The 19852-nt window shown below is 43.1% G+C and overlaps 4 protein-coding genes across 4 annotated transcripts; 2 read left to right on the top strand and 2 right to left on the bottom strand.

Moving 5' to 3' along the window:
- The first annotated feature begins 149 nt into the window (after window positions 1-149).
- On the top strand, window positions 150-3363 carry LOC5508664 (probable NADH dehydrogenase). Its single transcript, XM_032377396.2, has 2 exons — window positions 150-1602; window positions 2626-3363. The coding sequence occupies exons 1-2, from the start codon at window positions 678-680 to the stop codon at window positions 3054-3056; spliced, it is 1356 nt and encodes a 451-aa protein (XP_032233287.1). The 5' UTR covers window positions 150-677; the 3' UTR covers window positions 3057-3363.
- On the bottom strand, window positions 3294-8420 carry LOC5508663 (transcription activator BRG1). The gene is made up of 2 exons (XM_048733997.1): window positions 8138-8420; window positions 3294-7308 (listed from the first exon to the last, which is right to left on the bottom strand). The coding sequence occupies exons 1-2, from the start codon at window positions 8289-8291 to the stop codon at window positions 3743-3745; spliced, it is 3720 nt and encodes a 1239-aa protein (XP_048589954.1). The 5' UTR covers window positions 8292-8420; the 3' UTR covers window positions 3294-3742.
- Window positions 8421-10595: 2175 nt separating this feature from the next.
- On the bottom strand, window positions 10596-14327 carry LOC5508654 (extensin). The gene is made up of 2 exons (XM_048734001.1): window positions 14070-14327; window positions 10596-12994 (listed from the first exon to the last, which is right to left on the bottom strand). Exons 1-2 carry the CDS (start codon window positions 14215-14217, stop codon window positions 11040-11042), a joined length of 2103 nt encoding a protein of 700 aa, XP_048589958.1. The 5' UTR covers window positions 14218-14327; the 3' UTR covers window positions 10596-11039.
- Window positions 14328-14732: 405 nt separating this feature from the next.
- On the top strand, window positions 14733-19399 carry LOC5508653. Its single transcript, XM_032377394.2, has 2 exons — window positions 14733-15289; window positions 16210-19399. The coding sequence occupies exons 1-2, from the start codon at window positions 15049-15051 to the stop codon at window positions 18360-18362; spliced, it is 2394 nt and encodes a 797-aa protein (XP_032233285.1). The 5' UTR covers window positions 14733-15048; the 3' UTR covers window positions 18363-19399.
- Window positions 19400-19852: the final 453 nt, after the last annotated feature.

Below are 19852 nucleotides of genomic sequence, written 5' to 3' on the forward strand. Positions count from 1 at the left end.
CAATGTGCTTTCTACTGCATGACAATGCTGGAACTATATCAAAATCAATAAGGATCGGAAGGTTTGATATTTGACGGGAGGAGTGGCTAATTCCCCCCACCCCCACTTCGAAATAAAAAACTTGGTGTCGAAGGCGGCATGACACTAAGATCGGCTACTAAGCAGACTGTGGGCCTTAAAATTCGAGCTAATATCCGATTTTTGCTCGTCACATTCCCCCGTACCGAATCTAATTGTTTTGATCGGGCACTTGAACATTTGGCTTCTGAACAAATTATGCTCGTCACGACAGAATTAAGAGGGGGCGAGAGAAGAAAAAGCGAGCGCGTCCCCCTCCCCTTTGCTAAAGCCGCTACGTAGGCTAAAATACCAAATATTTATTTATTTTTAACTCTACATCAAGTCATCTTTGAGTACTCGCAATTTTGCGCGTCACATTTAGTACGACGTCTGGATCAAAATTAGATTTGGCACGTCAGAAGCGCGACGAATGAATCGGGCCTTAGTGGAAACGCGGCTTATATTTGGGTTTTTAATGGGAGGTAACAAACAAGAGGGAACAATCCCGATGGGGGATTTATGGATTGACAGGTGGATTTATGGATTGATGGGTTACCTGTGCTTTATTTAAGGAACCGCTGATCACAAAGTCAACACTGAAAATCGGACCGGGAAAAATGAACAGAATCGTAAGTCGTGTTTGTCTGCGCTCAAAAAACAACTTCAAATCATTAACGATTGCACCTACATGGACTTCTCATAAACCTAGACCATTCACAACTGCTGAGCAAGAGAGAGAAAGGCTAGTTATTCTAGGAACCGGATGGGCAAGCTACAGTGTACTGAAACATGTTGACAAGAAACTCTTCGATGTTTTTGTAATCAGCCCGCGCAATCACTTTCTATTTACGCCTCTCCTTTGCAGCACTACTGTTGGGACTTTGGAGTTTCGTAGCATTATAGAACCCGTAAGAAATACGGGTTTTCGCGATGAACATCATTTCCAGGTCGCTGAAGCTGTGAAATTAAACGTTGATTCCCATAGTATCCAGTGTAAAAGCACTTTGAACGGTCAGCTGTTCGATATCATCTATGATAAGCTAGTGATTGGCGTAGGCGCTGTTAGCAACACGTTTGGAGTTCCAGGCGTATATGAGCATGCATACTTCCTCAAAGAACTTGCAGATGCTAGAAAAATCAGAAATCAGATTTTGAAAAACTTTGAGTTAGCTATGCAGCCCGGAGTCTCTGAGGCAGAGAAAAAACGTCTGCTGCATTTTGTGATTGTGGGAGGGGGTCCCACAGGGGTCGAATTTGGGGCAGAGCTCTATGACTTTATGAAGCAAGATGTCACACGCCTATACCCCCATGAGCGGGGTGAAGTTAGAGTTACCTTGATTGAGGCCAGACAGATTTTGCCCTCATTTGATGAGAAACTCAGGAGGTTTGCAGAGAAAAAGATGCGCCAGCGGGATCAGTTTAAATTACTCCAGCACAGTGTCACAAAAGTGAATAAAGACAGCATTATCCTGGAAGATGGCAGTGAAATACCATGTGGGCTGGTTGTATGGTCAACTGGTCTTGCCCCAAGATCGTTTACTGGTAAATCACTTGCTTAAATAATTTACTTGTTAGGATGGGAGAAGGTGTTTTGCCAACTTTTCAAGAAAATTGCACCAAGGGTTATGTAAACCTAACTATAGGATTGGTTTAAGTGATGCTTTTGACAGTCTGTGTTATTTGTTGTTTAGTGTTGATTTTTGCCTTGAGGATTTCTCTTCAATGTTTGAGTTCATCTTCTGGTAATGTATGGCTGGGACATGTGGGAATACAGTGGAACCTGGATTTTAGGATATGCCTGGGGAGAAAGAAAATGTATCGTACAATTTAGGTATCATTTCAAAGAGGTCCTCGATTTTACAATATCAAGGAAAATCCATTGAAAATATTGTTGTAGCGAGGTCGGGTTAATTATCAACTTTTACAAAATAATAATATGGTAACTCTACTCTGTGTGAGACTGTACAATTACTCTCTGTAAGACTGTAAATCTGCATTTAATAAGATCTGTCAAGTCAAAAATTGGTAACTGTACTGTATGTGTGTGGTGTCTTGAGTTTTTCTCTCTTTGTTGATTGACAGACTCAGTAATATCGTTGTATCGAGGCTAAACTTACTCTTGGGAGAACAGATTTGTATCGCAAAATCCAGAATATCGTTGTATCCAATATCGTAAGATTGAGGTAATTTCTTATACATTTCACTGTATTTCCTCCGGGAGAAAGGGACGCTATCGTGAAATCGAGGTTATTGTAAAATCCAGGTTCCACTGTAACAGGTGACCCAGTGTGTTAGCGATTTAGTATATGGGGCCTCTGAATTTGAATTGTTGGATGTAAGTGATCTTACAAGAAGCATGTGTTTCTCAGCCCCAGGATTGGTAATACTGAATCTACAATTGGATCTTAAATTTGACATTTTTGATTCTGTATAAGCACTTTAAAAGGTGTCTGTAATTGTAAGCATAAGAGCAGTGTGTTAAAAGAACAAGAGTTCTATTAAGGTATATCTTTAGTGATTTAGAACTACTTTAAGACCCCTCTATTGATTTGTTCTCCTTCTTAGCCTCTCTTGATCTTCCCAAGAACAAGGCACAACAGCTGCTTGTAGATGATCACCTCAGAGTAAAAAACATCCCTGATAACACTATCTTTGCGATTGGTGATTGCTCAAGCATAGAGACTGCACCTCACCCATGCACTGCACAGGTAGCAGAACGCCAAGGGCTCTATTTAGCCAATTCTCTTGGCCTGTACTCCCAAGGGAAAGGTTCCGATGTCAAGCCCTTCTCATGGAAAAATATGGGTATGTTGGCATACTTAGGAGACTATCAGGGACTCGCGGAACTGCCTGCGGGAAAGCTTCAGGGATTCAAGTCATGGATCCTGTGGAGGTCAGTTTATCTCACTAAGCTAGGTAACTGGAGAGCACGTTTCCAGGTTCCATTTGATTGGGCAAGAACTTTTGTGTTTGGTCGAGATGTGTCTCAATTCTAATCATTCTTCCTTAGAATCAAAACAGGATTCAGTAGAATCAGTAATTAGTAACTACATAGGTAATACACAATACTTTACAGGAAATTTTACGATAACAAAGGATCTCCCTGCAAAATGATTTGAGCTAAAATTTATAAAATACCTTGAAATACAATGTATGAAAGCATGTAAAGTTCGAAGATTGCTAAATAATTATGAATTCCTACATATTTTTTGTATGTGAAATCAAAATACACATTGATCTTTTCCCTTTATTTACATACACAGAATGTAAGTGTATAAGATAATTAAATTACTATCTTTTCTTGCTTGGCCCACAACCATATCAGACCTTCTATGTAATTTTCTTATCTGCATTTTGCGGTATGTTTTTTTTTTTCACCTTTAGTGGGCGCGTGAGATAAACTATTTTTCCATCTATCCAGGAAATCACATGCCTTTTTGGGTGGATCTTATTTTCAAGCTCTTTTGTGTGACGGCCGAGACAGTTTCTGTGTTATTTTGGCCCGAGTTTTTCACGGTTGAAACGGACAGCATCATAAGATCATAAATTCGTCAAAGTGTAGGCTCGTTGGCAATAAAAAAAAAACAGAAAAGGTCCACCCTCTAAGGGGGACTGGGTACTAGTGGCCAAAGGCCTTTTAAGGAATTCCCTTAAATACTTGGATCTTTTCTGTACATTGATTTTAGTATTCATAGTCGTAGTATTCTCTATCGTACATGGGAATTTCTTGCTCATTCTCATCGATTTGTTCATATGAAATCATTTCTCCACTTCCATCACCAGAAGCACCTAGCTTTTGCATGTTTTCACGCTTCTTGTGATTTGTGACATGTTTGTTATTCATATGACCGCGCAGTTGAGTGTTTTTTGTAAGTCCATAGTTTCTTCTTTCTGATACGCCGGAGATTCTCTTTCTGGTTTTGATTTTTTTCGCATACATGCGCTGCAATAACTTTCCTTTCAACTTTCTTGCTTTCTTACTCGTCAAACGAACTTGTGTCCTTTTCTCCGACTTTTTCTTTGCCTTCTTTAAAACCGAAGCTTGCTCAGCAACTGTATTTGTAAGTCGAGTCTTGCCTTTCGGGTTTTTCCCGCGTTTTTTCTTACGATAACTTGATGGTTTTGTTTGAGTGTCTAGAATTCTCTTTAAGTTCTTTTCTGCTTCTTTTACCACGTCTATAACATCACCTGTATCCTCATTTGTGCTGCTTCTACTCTCGTTAGATGCGAATTCGGAAACTCCCGTATCTCTATGGACGTCGTACTTGTCAAATGCGTGTAAGCGATGGTGACTTCTGCTCTTAGAACCCCCTCTTCGTTCGTCCTGATTTTTGTATTTCTCAGGGTCTTTGAGTCTCTTTCTGTGAAGGTCTTTTCTCCGGATTGCATTTGGTCTTTCTTTAAAGTCGTCTTCATTGTCTACGCGTGTGTTCTTGTGTCTTTTCCGATTGGATGTATTTATGTCTAGGTCACTCCATTCATCGTCCTCGTGTGTTTTCTTATGTCTTACTCTAGGGGATATATGCCTATCTGAATCATTCCATTCATCGTCTTTGTGAGTTTTCTTATGTCTTACCCTAGGGGATATATGCCTATCTGAATCATTCCATTCATGATCTTTGTGAGTTTTCTTATGTCTTACCCTAGGGGATATATACCTATCTGAATCATTCCATTTATCGTCTTTGTGTGTTTTGTTATGTCTTACCCTAGGGGATATATCCCTATCTGAATCATTCCATTTATCGTCTTTGTGTGTTTTGTTATGTCGTACCCGAGGTGATGGATGATCTTTTAATTCATTCCACTCTTCTTCTTCGTTTTCTTTCTGATGTTCTTTCTTTCCTTTGTCCACTCGTCTATCCTTATTACCAGCATGCGAGCTCTCACCATCATAATCATCCTCATTACCTTCATCTACTGCCCCATGTTGATGTTCTTTTAGTTCCATCATCGAGACCGATCCTCCATGGACCTGATCCCTACCCCTTTCATCGGTATTACTTTTCAAAGCATCATCCTCGTCATTGTATTCTGTTACTCTAGATCCAGAATGCTTTAACATATACCCATCATGATAGTCGTGTACTTTATGCTTGACCTGATGTGTGTCTGAGTTACTCGATCTTTCTTTATCATCTTCAAAGTCGTCCCTATAAGCGTGCCATTTTTGTCGTTTGCGCATTTCTTTGCGCTTTTGTGCCTCTCTCTGTTTCGCCATCGCAAAGGCAATGTCTTCTGCATAATCCTCCTCGTCATCGTTATTGGTCCCGCCTTCGGTCTGTTTACTTTTCTCACGAGAATCACCAACATTTTTACCGGCATTATTGGCATCATCTGGGCCGTAATCATCATCCTCATCCCCTGTTCTGCCATCTTTGTTGTTTTCCCGAGTCTCATCATCCTCATCCTCTGTCTCTCTGTCCTTGTCCTCACTTGTTTCTCCAGGGTAGCTATTTTTATCGTATCGACTCCTCTCTTTACTCCGATGTCTATGTCTAGTGCGATCTTTCTCTTTATCCCGACTTCTGTCTTTCCGTTTTTGCTGTTCCTCTCTTAGAGCTTCCTCAAACGCACTCTGGAACTCATTGGTCAGTTTATTAACAGTCCCGGGATTCTCCAATCCAGTATTAGGCTGCTGCCCTGTCTCTTGCTCTCTAGTTTGACTTCCGCCAACTGGCGCAACAGCCGGTCCCTTGTTCGATGCCTGAGACAAAGCTGTGTCCTTAGCTGGGTAGTTAGACACAGGTAGCAAAGGGAGTGGTGGGACTGTGGCTGTGGGTCCCCCCTCATCCCCTGGAGGCAGTAGATTTGGGGGGTTGGCTTCTGGTACTGGTGCCATTGTAGGAGCTGGTGTTGTTGTTGATGCCCCCACCCCTGGCGGAAGGAGGCCTGGGGAATTTTGTCCACCTCCACCTAAGGGAGCACCTGGACCAGGACCACCACCAGGTCCACCAAGGGAGGGGAGGGGTGGAGATACGGCACCTGGAGCTGGTTGGGATGAGGGTGGAGGTGCTGGCGTAGGGGGAGGTGGTGAAGGTGTGATGACCGGCTTTGGAGGCGGGGCCGGAGCTGGTGTAGGGGTGGTTCCTGTGCTTTTGCAGGGCTCCGTCTTGCAACATGTGAAGCTCTCAAGGAAATCCATAGGATACATCCCAGGAAACATGCAGCATGGGTGACACGGCCTACCCATTCCACAGCCACCACACCCAAAGTTACCCCCATTACAACAACTACCTCCATTGCAGCAGTAGCCTCCATTACAGCAGTTGTTACCACCATTATTATTATTTCCATTATTACAGCAACCATCTCCTCCATTATTGCCTTGATTACCACTGGGACCCGCTGCATTATTGCCATTGCTAGGATATCCCATATTGCCATTACCGTTGCTAGGGTACCCCTGATTGCTGTTGCTAGGGTACCCCTGATTGCCGTTGCTAGGGTACCCCTGATTACCATTGCCATTACTAGGATATCCCTGATTAGCATTGTTGCTGGGGTAACCCATGTTGCCATTAGGTGAATTTGCGTTGCTAGGGTAACCCATGTTACCATTGCTTGGGTACCCCATGTTACCACTTTGGCTAGGGTACCCCATATTATTATTATTTGCTGGATAGGCCATAGGGGGGGCTTGCGCTGGGGCTAGGGTTGCCATAGGTGGGGCTAGTGCTGGACCTAGCACTGCCATGGGGGGTGCTTGGGCTGGGGAAAGGAGACCACCCAGCCCTCCGAGTCCGCCCCCTAGTCCTCCCAATAGAGCCGCTGCCTTAAGAGACTCCTCCAGGTCTGACAGAGGGTCTGCGGCAGGTGGTGCTGCTGCTGGAGCTTGCGGCGGTGCAATGGCTGGAATAGATTGAGGAGGGAAAGGAGCGGGCTGCATGATGATTTGAGGTGGTACGGGTGCTGGTATCACCACTGGTTGGGGGGCGGGCGCTGGTATCATCACTGGTTGGGGGGCGGGCGCTGGGAGCACTTGAGGGGCAGGGGCTCCACCTTGGGGTCCTTTGCTCAGGTTTATATTCAAGTTGATCTTCTGGCGATTCCCTGGTGTCCCCTCCCCCTGTGATACGCTGACCCCACCCTCTTCCTTCTCTGGGTAGATGTTCTGGCCATTAACTCGGACCACCACCCCTTTGGGTGACCCTGTTAGATGGATGGTCTTGTGTATTGGGGAGCCATGGTAGCCTGGTAGCTTGAATGACCTCTGGATCAGTGTTCGCTTTCCTCTAGTTACTATCCCTGTAAAGAAATGTTTTAATACTTGGTGAAATTGCCTCTCAATCAAAGTATATTACAATTACCTAATGCTAGGCCTTTTAAATGAAATTGCTTCTCAATCAAAGCATATTACAACTATCAAATGCTATGCCTTATAATACTACAAGAAGATACCATGCTTGGTTAGTCGCAACGTTTAAATAAAAAATACTTTAATTTGTTTAGGCTCTGTTTTTAATTTAGTGTTCGCTTTCCTCCAGTTACTATCCCTGTAGGGAAATGTTTTAATACTCGGTGAAATTGCTTCTCAATCAAAGCATGTTACAACTACCTAATGCTTTGCCTTATAATGATACAAGATGATAACATGCTTGGTTAGTCGCAACGTTTAAATAAAAAATACTTCAATTTCGTTAGGCTGTGTTTTTAATTAAGTAAGCCCTTAATTGGACTGTGCTTGGAAAAAGGGTATAACTTGTGAAAAGAGGAACAGAACAAAAGTTTTTTTTATGCATCAATATGAAGTTTAACATATCATTTATCATAGCCATTGTAGAATGATACACGATTTATACGAAAAGTATTTTAAAAAACTTTAAATTTAAGTTTCTAGAAAATTCTGTTCCCTCCGTTGGAAGGGTAAATCTCTTCAATCAAAATCAAACTATTTTTTTTCAAGATTAAGTTTTTTTTATATGAATTTTCCTCTGAGGAAACTATCGAAAAGTAGTTAGCAATCAGTTATCTCCTCGTGTGGGCTTATCAGCGTGAGGTCACGTCTTAAATGTAACGTCTGGGATTTAAGGAAACCTAAACCTTTTAATTAAATTTAAATTAAACATTTGCCCACCTTTTTGCTCTTGTTTGTAAATAAACGTGTTTCGTCTATTCAATTGGTGTTCACCATGTCCCGTAGGGCTTGCTTTCTCGCCGAGTTGCTCCCTTGCACATACAGTTAAACATGCCCCAACAAGGATAGTAAAAACATAAGTAAAGTATCTCATGATAATATAACTACTAGCTTCATTTCCAATAAATCTTATGACAATTCCTGGGACATTTCCCCCATGGGTTGTTTAGTCTACCTGATGGTATCTTATTTGCGAGCCAAATCACTGAAGCGTAAAAAGACCACCTGCTCTGCCCGATACAAGTTCTCGATCAAGTCGTTCATTATTTATCGTACGGATATCATTTTTATGTGTGTACCAACTCGATATAACCGATATAGCGATATAGAGCTATACTCGATTTCCATAATCTTTATATTACAGGGTGTGGGAGGGGTGGGGTGGCGGTAGTTGTAGGCAAGGTTAAGGAGATGGTTCTTGATTTGGACACGTTTCGGAGAAGCAGCTACTGGGTAAGGGTAGTGTACAATATAGAGAAGGGGTACTCGAACTGGGTAAGGCTCAGAGGATGAAACATGCACAGTACTCGTACATGAAACTGGGAATGGGTAAATAATCTCGATTTGAACATTTTTAGTATAATTTTTCTGTCCTATTCGATATCGAAACCCCACTGTACTTGTTTTAAGCTCTCTCTAATATTTTTATCATTTGGTGGTAACAGTTCCAATAATAATGCACAACCTGCTTATTGAACTATTCAGTTTTAATTAAAAAATATCTATTATCGTGAAATATTACAACGGGTGGAAGCACAGGTAGCTCAAGCTCTTTATTTGTTCCTATTGATTGTACGGTAAACATAGGACGAAAAACAAAACTAGTGAAAAATGAAAAAAATTAAAAATTTGTTGAAAAGACGTGTGTAGTCTAGTGTTGTGTTTATGTTTACTTTTTGTGTGTTCTTTGGCCGTATTAAAGCGCCCTTTTCAATATTTCAAATCGTGAAATAAGGCCAAAAAACACACGCCCTTTGTTAAACGTAACCGTAAAATCAATAGGGACAAATAAAGAGCTTGGTCTACCTGTGGTGGAAGTAAAGGTTTTTTTTTTTAATTTTTGAAATCGAAGTTTCACTTGCAATGAATTTCCCAGCTACTTCCTCATTTTCAAAATAAAAATAGAAAGAACCGTTCGTTTTTTTTAAACAAATTGTAGACCTTGCTCCAGGTTCACCCTTATTTTTTATGAAGTATGACTTTATCAGCCATAAACACATTTTTTGACGTGATCGATCAGCTTTAAAAACAACCTAAACAAAGTTACAAAAAAGACATTCCGTTTTGATGTTATATCTGAAGGCCAGAAAGGCCATAAACAGCGAGATAATGATAAAGCAGCGTGTGCCAGTGAACCAGCCAAGCGTTGTGAGTTGAAAAGGTCCAACTTCAACCGCGATCTTGGGTGGCGGGAGGTGCGCGTCCAAATGTGGGGGGACATATCAGTCAATCTTGTTTATAAAACTGTCGTTTTTCTAGCCCGTTCGGTCATTTTCTTATTAGGCATTACATACCATATTTTGGAGTCCGCTTCAATCATTGTTCGCATTTTCATCTCTCTAGAACATTGTAAACTTGCAGGAATTCACTACGATTTTGCTGGCAGCGACAGTGCTGAAAAACGCAAGACTAGTTCCAGTACCGCGCGATTAAACCAGCCTTTTTGTTTTGAAATGGCGGCATTTTACCGGCGAACTGTCACATTTTGGCGAATGCTAAGAAAACTAGACCAAATATAAGGCTATAATTTTTTATGACTCCCTCATTATCACACAAATCTGTCATCTTTTGTACAGTATGGTTTTAATGCTGTACAGTTAGTCAAAACAGCAACTGAAGTCAGCCTTTCGTACCTTTACTCGGACGGTTGAACACTACGATTGTGCTTGTTTTTCACCAGAGCACGCGCATGCGTATACGTTATTCAGCACTTTCGCTGGCAGCCATCTTTGAAATGGAGCCTAGTCCCTAACGTTTTAGAATATCACAGGTCTTTCGCGCTCTTGTTCCAGGCTCTTTTAGACCATTTAGCAAAACGACAGCCATTGATTGATTGATTTGAAGAGTTCCGAAGGGTGCGGACGAAACCCTGCTTATGTGAAAATGAGAAATGGGAATCCCGTACACACTTTTATCGGTAATCAAAAATGTGATAGGGATTTGGATGGAACAATTGTTCTTGTCACCTCTTAGCTCGAGAATGGCTTATAACGCGAAAAAATGAATGCCATTTCCAGCACAACCGTTCCGAGTTCATTGTATTACTGACGGGCCCCACCCTTTGCGTTTTTCTCTGGGGACGCCCCTGGTTGGGAGTGTTCTGGATTCTGATACATACAGCGAAATAGTGCACAATTCGCAACACAAGACAGTATTTATAACAAAAAAATCATCTATGTACTACTCAAATATCAAACTATTTTCATTTAAGTTTCAGCTTTTTACAGGAGTTATTTAAAAATAGAATATCTTGTCCTCTACAGAATAACATTACATATATACAAAGCTTATTGGCTCAAATATTAACTTAGGTAAATATGATGTTAATTAATGAGAAACCCCTTAAAGCCAGTAACCAGGATTTTTGCAAAAAGAGGTTTTACTTTGCTATTCCGCAATATTTCCCATTTCTATGATGGATAGAAAAAGGTTTAAGCTTTGCTATTCCCCTTATACGTTGGCTTAGATATGGAAGTCCCAGATACTATGGTACCACGTTAAAGGTACAACTTTGTTAATACCAATCGGTATATTAAGCATTGTCTCGGCCTTTTCCCTAACAATTTCCACCTATCTAGGGCAGCCCATTTTTGACATGAGAATACTTAGTATCCTAGCTAATTCACCTATCCCAACCATCATTCACTAGTAATTCAGGTAGAGGTACAGTTGGCCCAGTTGGGGTTGTTCGTCTTGAGCTTGCAGTCGGGCACACCCCTCCTGCGCAACCCTGATATCCTTGCCGTAAGGTAGTAGCTGTTGTGGGCGTGGCTGGACAAGATGAGGGACAGGGACTGGGACATGGGCTTGGACAAGGTGCTGGTATGGGAGGTGGAGGTGGCGGTGGCGGTGGTGGTGGTGGTGGGCATGGGCTTGGACAAGGTGCTGGTATGGGTGGTGGCGGTGGTGTTGGACATGGGCTAGGGCATGGTTGAGGAGACTGTTCTGGACACTGGGCCGGGCATGGATCGGGGTAGGCAGCTACTGGGAAAGGGTAGGGTTCTGGTGAGGGTACAGCATAGGGAAGGGGTACTGGAACTGGGTAAGGCTCAGGGGATGGTACATAGTACGGCTCTGGAATTGGCACGGGGACTGGGTAAGGCTCTGGGCATGGTATTGGGCAGGGTGGCGGTGGCGGTGGAGGGGGGGAGGGTGGAGGAGGTGGGGGAGGGGGTGGACATGGTACTGGGCAGGGTGGCGGTGGAGGAGGTGGGGGTGGAGGTGGACATGGTACTGGGCAAGGAGGTGGTGGTGGCGATGGAGGTGTGTATGGTGCTGGGTAGGGTGCAGAAGGAGGTGGGTAGGGTGCAGGTGGCGGTGGATAGGGAACTGGGCTGGGGTATGGGTAGGGAACAGGGTAGGGTGAGAGGCACTCATAAGGACCAGGGCAGGGTGGGGGCGGAGGATAGCCTGGTGCAGGGGAGGGTACAGGGTATGGAATCATCACACACTTACAACACCCACAACTACAGCACCCCATGTCGAACATGTCAGGGTCTGACTGCATCGCCGCACAGTTACATTGTTGACACCGGAATTTGCAATTACCTTGAGCCCCCTGATTGGCTCCGGCTCCCAACGCAGCATTGTTCTGAGCAGCCTCGTCACCCATTCCATTCCCGTTGCTAGGGTACCCCATATTACCATTTCCGTTGCTAGGATACCCCATATTGCCGTTTCCATTGCCGTTGCTTGGGTAACCCATGTTGTTCCCCATTCCATTTCTGTTGCCAGGATACCCCATATTGCCGTTGCTAGGATACCCCATATTATTGTTGTTGCTAGGGTACCCCATATTCCCATTGCTAGGGTAGCCCATATTCCCATTGCTAGGGTAGCCCATATTCTGGTTATTATTAAATGTGGGCGGGGCCGGTGGTGGGGGTATCAAGGCCCCCGGTGGAGCTGGAGGAGGGGGGAGGACGCCTGGCGGTGCAGGTGGTGGAGCCAAGACGCCGGGTGGGGCTGGTGGGGGAGCAAGAATCCCAGGCGAAACACTATTCTTCTGCCCTAGTAGCGCCATTAGTTTTAGTGTCATCTGAAGCTGTAATATCTTGTCTAACACACTCTTGCCTTTGCTTGCGGGTTGCGGGACGGGCTGCGGAACGGGCTGCGGGACGGGTACGGGGATGTACATGGGTAGTGGTGGAGAGATTAAAGGCATGCGCGGGAATGGTGCTAGTACCAGGAATTTACGTTTAGCGTCTTCTCTCATCGGTTTGGATGGCACGTGGCTAGGATCATTGCTCATTGGCCTTGATGGTCTTGGCACGTGATAAGTGTTCTTGGGCATTGGTCCCGATGCTCCTTGCACGTGATTAGAGCCTTTTCCTATTGGTTTGCCTCGACTTTGCCCGAGATCATGATTCATTCCTAAAATTTGTACTGGTCCTTGCATGTGATAAGAATTCATTCTTATTGGTCCTTGGTATTTTTGCACGTGATGTTCGGTCTTTCTTATTGGTCCAGGTGGTCTTTTCACGTGTTCCGTGATATCTTTTGGATGCATTTTCCCTTTAATTTCCCATTGAATTTTTTGATGTGAATGTTGATGTGTTTTCTTATTATTCTTGGTATCTATGAAGCAGGAGTTGCAAGGAAAAATGTTAATGTTTTTTTTATTAATTCTTTGAATAACCTTTTCCTTCAATAAGCACCCAAGAAGTTGCGATATCATTATTTGATTCACGACGACGTGAGTTACAATCCAAAGAGGGTAAAGGTACCTAAGAACAACCAAGCACTTGAAACTGTTAAAACGTTCTTGACACCTGTCAAGCATTCTATACACTTTTTTTTCATAAGAACCGTTTTTAAGACTGTCCAGGCTGAGATTTCACCAAATTTTATGAACATGCTAAGAACATGCCGAGGCTCAGATAGCAGCAAAATGTTGCTTTTTAGTCTTATGTGTTCTAAAATGCAGTGTTACATTGTGTTTATTAACATTAATAACAACCTTATATTGCTATTGATAATTTGTGCAATTCTCCTCCTAATAATTCATTGGGTACTATATTTTATAAGCACTAAAATTTAAAAACATCGTTAAGAACATCTTCAGCCTTAAAATGCTCCAAAAATAAGAACGGCCCAGAATCAACTGAAAATTAGACGTTCTAATAAAAAAGAGTCATATCACGTGCAAGCGCACATGTCCTTTACTTTACTAATATCTAAAACTAGTAGTATTTTGTGGATTTATTTATTGCTACAGTTACAGTAAAGGTAAAAATTTGATATGTAATACCATCCACAAAAGAAAAAATGTCATTTATTTAGCCTATAGGAGTAATTGTGGAATAGAATATGTTAGCCGATGTTGCTTAATTATTTTAATTTGTTTAAATATGAATAAGATATTTAAAATATTATCTTGTTTATAAAGTAATGACAGCTTCCACATCAACAGGGTATACCCATCAATTAAAATTGTTGTATAGCACACAGTGGAAGCTGGATAGAATGATATAGCAAGGGACCGAAATATTGTTTTGCTACATAGTAAATATCGTTATATCGAAGTCATGTTTTCCATATAATTGGCGGGAACTCAAATCGATATCGTTATACTTAGTATATCGGGTATCGCTATATCGGGTTTTCTCTGTGTATACGTTTGCAATCTTTGATACCACAAGAATAAACTTACGTTTTTCTGCTGTCTTTTTCATTCTTCGACGATTCCGGAAAGTCCACATTTCTCTGTCTAACGATTTCCGTTTCTCCAAAAAACTTTCACAAAAACATATAAATATAACAAAAATAAGGAAAATGCTTACATAATGTGAAGGTTTCATGCTTTGGAAAAATTGAATATTATAGTTATAAACGATCAGGGGATTTCCATTCCTGGAGTGTTGAAGTCAAAGTATCGCTTGACTGGTTATGAAGGGACACGCTTTTCTAGCACTTAAGCACCTGCTTGCACTATTTAGTTGATTTGTTTACTGTCAAATGCTTCAAAAGGTTTGTCACCCTAATATCGACTTCTTTCCTTTTTTTCACATAAATTCAATATATAATTTTAAAAAATCTGCGTAACTTGATAAGTTTTTATCTACCTTTCAAAATAATTCCACTTCCACTATCGGTTACTGCGCTTGGAAATCTTTATTTAAACCATGAAACAGTTTATTTTATTGTTACTCTTTAATAAAGATACAGAAGTAGAATCCTTCCTTTTGGAAACCGAACAAGAATGTTTGAGTGGGTGCTCCAAGTTTTGGGATAGTAAAATGAAAAAAAAATCACGGGTGTTGAAGACATGTCTTAGTGTCACCCCCAGGACCCGCCCCCTTTGACAGACATTTCTCAGTAGCACAAAGTGTATAGCAAACATGACAATTATGGCCTGACTTTTCTGATGTGTGCGAAGGCAGATGATTTTCTAAAGATTTTTGTTAACCTTTTCTTTCTCGGTCTCGATATTAGGTGTATACCTATGGTTACCTGTTATGGCTATATCACTGACACTAGCATCAAATTATTAATGACTTTAACCTACTTGCTTGGTCTTTTTCAAATGGTTAAGTGTCACCGCGAAAGAGATTTTGTATTTTGTTTAGACAACATGGGCTGAAAATATGCTCATGCCATCCCGGAAAAACTAGAAGAGTGATTTTCTGAAGATGATGAACATTTGTGGGATTGTAATTCTTGGTTTGGTTCTTCGTAGTATCTCAGGATTTGAACAATCCAATTCAAATGTTCAAGGAGTTTATCGACGCTCTAGTTACGAGAACGGTGTTGTGTTTAATCCATTTAATGGAATTACAGGGAACCGAGGACCAGCCTTGAGGAAAAGGGATACTAAAGGATCAGGAATTGCAGAAAATCGACGAATTTTCGACCAGGAAATAAACAACAGAGGTAAATATCCCAATAACTAAACTATGAAATACATTCTAACTTGTGATATTCAAAGCTATCCAAATAAAATCTTATGGTGAGGGTTGGGTTCGAACAAAACATGGTATTTGTGTCGTTTTCCTCAGTGAAACGCCTTCGCACTTAAGATAATTTTTTTCAGGCTAAAGAGGTGGATCAACCATCCCATGAAGCAAAACCTAGATTTTTTTACCATACGACACAAAACAGCAAGATACATATATGGTGCTTATAGACTGACTATGTCTATTGTTTGAGCATTTATTTTTCCTAAAAAGCCTACACCTAATTTTCTTAACCATAGACAAGCGTAATACCCCTGAGGCAAAACCTCTTAAAACATTCTTAACGTCACAAAACAACACGATGCATATATGCTGCTTATATACTGCATATAGACTGGGTTTATATATATTAAGGACAGGCCCGTACCCAGGGGGGGGGGGGTGCAGGGGTTGCGAACGCTCCCCCCCCCCCCCCCCCCAACGGCCGAAGGTCCACTTTCGGTTCCCACTAGACATGATATTTGTAGACAAAACTTTTAAAGCGTAAGCTTCTTTCTGGTATGTAGCCGAATCCGACAGTAAACGTCCCGTAGAGATACTGCAGAGGCATTAAAAAATCCTTTTTTTTTCGGGAGTTCAAATTTTTATTAGAGAGCTCCCCCCCTCCCCCCCCCCCCCTTCCAGGTCCATTTTTTTCGGATTTCGAACACACCAAAGAAAAATCCTGGGTACGGGCCTGTAAGAGTAGGTTTAAGTAGGGAAAATAGATGCACAAATAATAGAGATAGTGAACGCATTTATTACCCCTTACTTTAGCCTGCTCATAAATTTAACAATAGACAAGTGTAATATTTATAACCATGTCCCTTTTGTAACTGAAATCTGTTTTTATAACAGAAAGCTCGTTAAAGAATCAAAAGTCAACGCCATTGAGGCGAAGATCGAACCTGAATGATCCAATTGCTGCAAAACTCCGCGAGAAGCTCAAGTCTACATTATCTAACAGCGATCCTAACTCAGATTCGTATATCGAGCTACCGCCGAACAATATCCTTCCGGATGATGATTTGGACACGGACAAGGGCGGTGGCAGTAAGGGGGTTACTGACGCTAACAAAAAGGTGGACACCCCCGCTCCGCAAGTGGTACCCTCTGGAAATAACCCTGTGCTTCCACAGGCAGTGACCATTGCACCGGGCGTGACCTTACCGTATGGTGTCACCCTACCTTCGCCTGGAGAGACCATGCCGCCATATGGTAGTACCCTCCCGTCGGGGGTACAGTCGGCACCAGGTTCAGTAGCTCAGGCAATGTCTTCACTGGCTGCCGCATTGGGGCTATCGCAGTCGGCACCGCAGACTTCGCCTTATATATTCCTCCCTACGACCCTCCCGACACTACCCACTACCCCTACTCCTCCCCCCACAGCCCCTACCTCGACCACACCCACCCCATCATACGAAGCCAAGGAGGCGGCTCTCAAGACCGGAAATGAGACCAACCAGGATATTGAGCTTAGTCTGAATATCGACCCTGGTGAACAACAACCGGAAGTGCAAACTGCACAGCCACAGGTAGTCCAGGCACCGGCCCCTCAACCACAGGTAATTCAAGTGCAAGCGCAACAGACTCAGCCCCAGATTTTGATCGCCTCACCTCCTCATTCTCCAAAGATCCTTATCGCGCAGGACGAGCCTCACTATCAAACCTTTCATATTGATGAGCCTCACTATCATGTCATCGAGCCACATTACCATGATGATTACCACTACTATGACCATCACTACGACGACTATCACCATGACGACTATCACCATGACTACCACCACCATGACTACCATCATGATCATTACGAAGAACCGGAATACCGTTCTTTGCATTACCATTTACCTGAACCCTACGTGATGCCCCCTTATTATGGCATGGAGACGGCTATGTACCCCTACGGAGGGGTCATGCCGACAATGGGGTACCCCCTGGGGATGACCACGCCCAACCCGTATGCGGCCATGTACGGGGTCGGGATCCTAGGGAGCCCTCTGCAGGGTCAGATACAGCAGGGCCTGATGTCTAACCCATTAGGTGGTAACGAAATGGGAGCGCTCGCTGAGCTCCTCTCATCTGCCATTCAATCCTCCGTCACCCAGTCACAGCCCCAGGTCTTATCACAAGCGCTTCTTCAGGCGGCCAATCAGGCGCAAGCATCTAACCAGCCTCCACAGGTTCTTACCACTGCTCTTACCCAGGCCCTAGCACAAAATATGGCACAGGGACCCCAAACAAACATGCAACAGTTGTTGAACTCGTTGGCGATTGCTTTGAGCTTGGCACGAACGCAGTCAAGCCAAGGAGGCGCGTTTAATCAGGCATATCCGGTCATAACTGCTTTGTTAGCCAATCAAAGGCCGTTACCGTCCCAGAATGCGGCTCGACCTGGCCTGGTTACCCGGCCCGTCACGCAAGTTGGTGTTGTCACGCCAGGAGTAGGGTCTGTCGCGCAAGCAGCTGGGACTGGCACGGCTCCGGGTGCTTCCGTACAGACACAGTCCGCAATACCCACAGAATCTGCGGCCGCAGGGCAGTCAGCGGTAGCGCCACAGGCATCCCCTACCGTACCATCCATTTCATTGGGACAGACCGCTGAAGGGGGTCCTGCGGTCTCACTGGGCCCGTCTGTCGCGAACTCCGAAAACTCGGAAAACGTCCCATTTAGTATGGACCAACCGAGCAAGAGGCCTCGAATTAACTCCCGAGCTTTAGCCAAAACTATGGCCCAGGCTCTTCTCAAAGCTGCCAGAACAATGGCAAGACGAAGGCAATCTGATAGTTTGCAGAGAGACACGATATTTAGTGACGTTGCGGGGCCGTATCTTAACAGAAAGCTGAGCAGGCGGCTGATATCTTATTTATACCCAAAGAATAATGACCCTTGGTGGTACCAGCGGAGTCTCTCTTACATGCGTATAGCAAATGAGTTAGAGATGATGCGGTATTATATCCAGCGGCAACACACACAGAGCATGCTCCGGAGGTATTGCTGTACATGCTAGGATCAGTCGACAGTAGCCTCGTTCCCAGGGTCTTCTCAGAAGGCCCTTGGAGCTAGGACTTTTTATCAAGCTCTTTTTTTTAAAGCCCTTTGTAAACAGCGCCAGCATTTCTGGCGGACATTGGCCAGCAAAACTGACACTGTGTTCAGACTGTACCAAGAGGGGCTATGAAGTAGCTCAGCAGTATTTCCTTTGTCTTGTCAGTCGAGCCAAACACCCTTCTCGTGTGTTTGAAGACTAAAAGCGCGCAAATGTCAGAGGGTTGTTGTGGGATAATTTGTTCGCGCTAAAAAATCAACTTTTACCAGTCTGGAAACATTAAATTGATGAAGGACTTGACAGCGATCATCGCAAAATACTCGGGGGGTTGGATTATTGGACTTATATATACAAAGTGCATCGTATTTCATCTTTGTCATTCGTTCATTGTCATGGGACTACTTGAGGTGTCTGTCAGTCGCCATTATGTCACCTTATCGAAGTAACGAGTGTCAGAAAGCAGCTATTTCCATTGGCTGATTTGTGGACGCAGTTCAGAAATGCTCGATTGAATTTGGGAAATAAAGCACGAGACTTTATTTTCAGGTGGTTATTTCGAGATTTCTTCTCATAATTAGTCATCAAATATTGGTTGAAAACGATAACAAAGTTGCGGCTGACAGGGGCTCCTTAAGTTATGAAGCAATCAGCGAATGAGGACGACAAGGGGCGGGAGGAGAGTGGACAAAAATATTGTCTGATTTGCCGGCTTTTAGCTTGGGCATGCGAAACTGCAAAGAAACAGAGTACTCAGGCTTTTAAAAGTACTTTGCTGAGTCGTTGACGTGGCTTAAAAATAGTTCGTGGAAATGAAGCTAGGTAGCTGCGTAACTAACACTTTGAGCGCAATGTTTATTTGTTTAGTATTCCTTAATGTAGACATAGTTACCTTTCACATTATTCGTAGGAATATGGTAAAGGAAGGGGTGGGGAATTAATCAATCATAATGTAAATATGATAAGAAAAATGAGCCATTATCTACTGTATGGACATACAACCCGGTCTTCCTTGCACCACCATTCAAGTGCCCGTAGCGGAGAGGGACGGAAGGGGATTGGGGGGGAGGTCCTGGTACCCTTAATGTTATTGCTCGTGCTAGGAAGATGGAGGCTATTTTGCCTATTTCGAACGTTTTCTTTAACAAAATCTTTACCCTTACTACTACCATTCTACAACCCAGCAAGATGCCATTGAGGTCGTGGTGAAAAATTTATCTCCGGGAATTACAAGGAAAATGAACAGGAAGCGTACTATGCAGAGGAAAACAGCAGTCGGCTGCGAGGGAGACTGATATGTAACACCATACCGGACCTTTTAAAGCTATTTGGAAGTACAAATATCCGGAAGTGATTTTTCTCACTCTGGCTAATTTTGCAGTAAATAAATAAGGTAGCTAAAATTCCGTTCCTGTGCAATTACCGTTCTTAGGCGAATCTCTAAGTTACCGATA

Source organism: Nematostella vectensis, chromosome 11 (genome assembly GCF_932526225.1).
Source record: "Nematostella vectensis chromosome 11, jaNemVect1.1, whole genome shotgun sequence".
NCBI lineage: Eukaryota > Metazoa > Cnidaria > Anthozoa > Actiniaria > Edwardsiidae > Nematostella > Nematostella vectensis.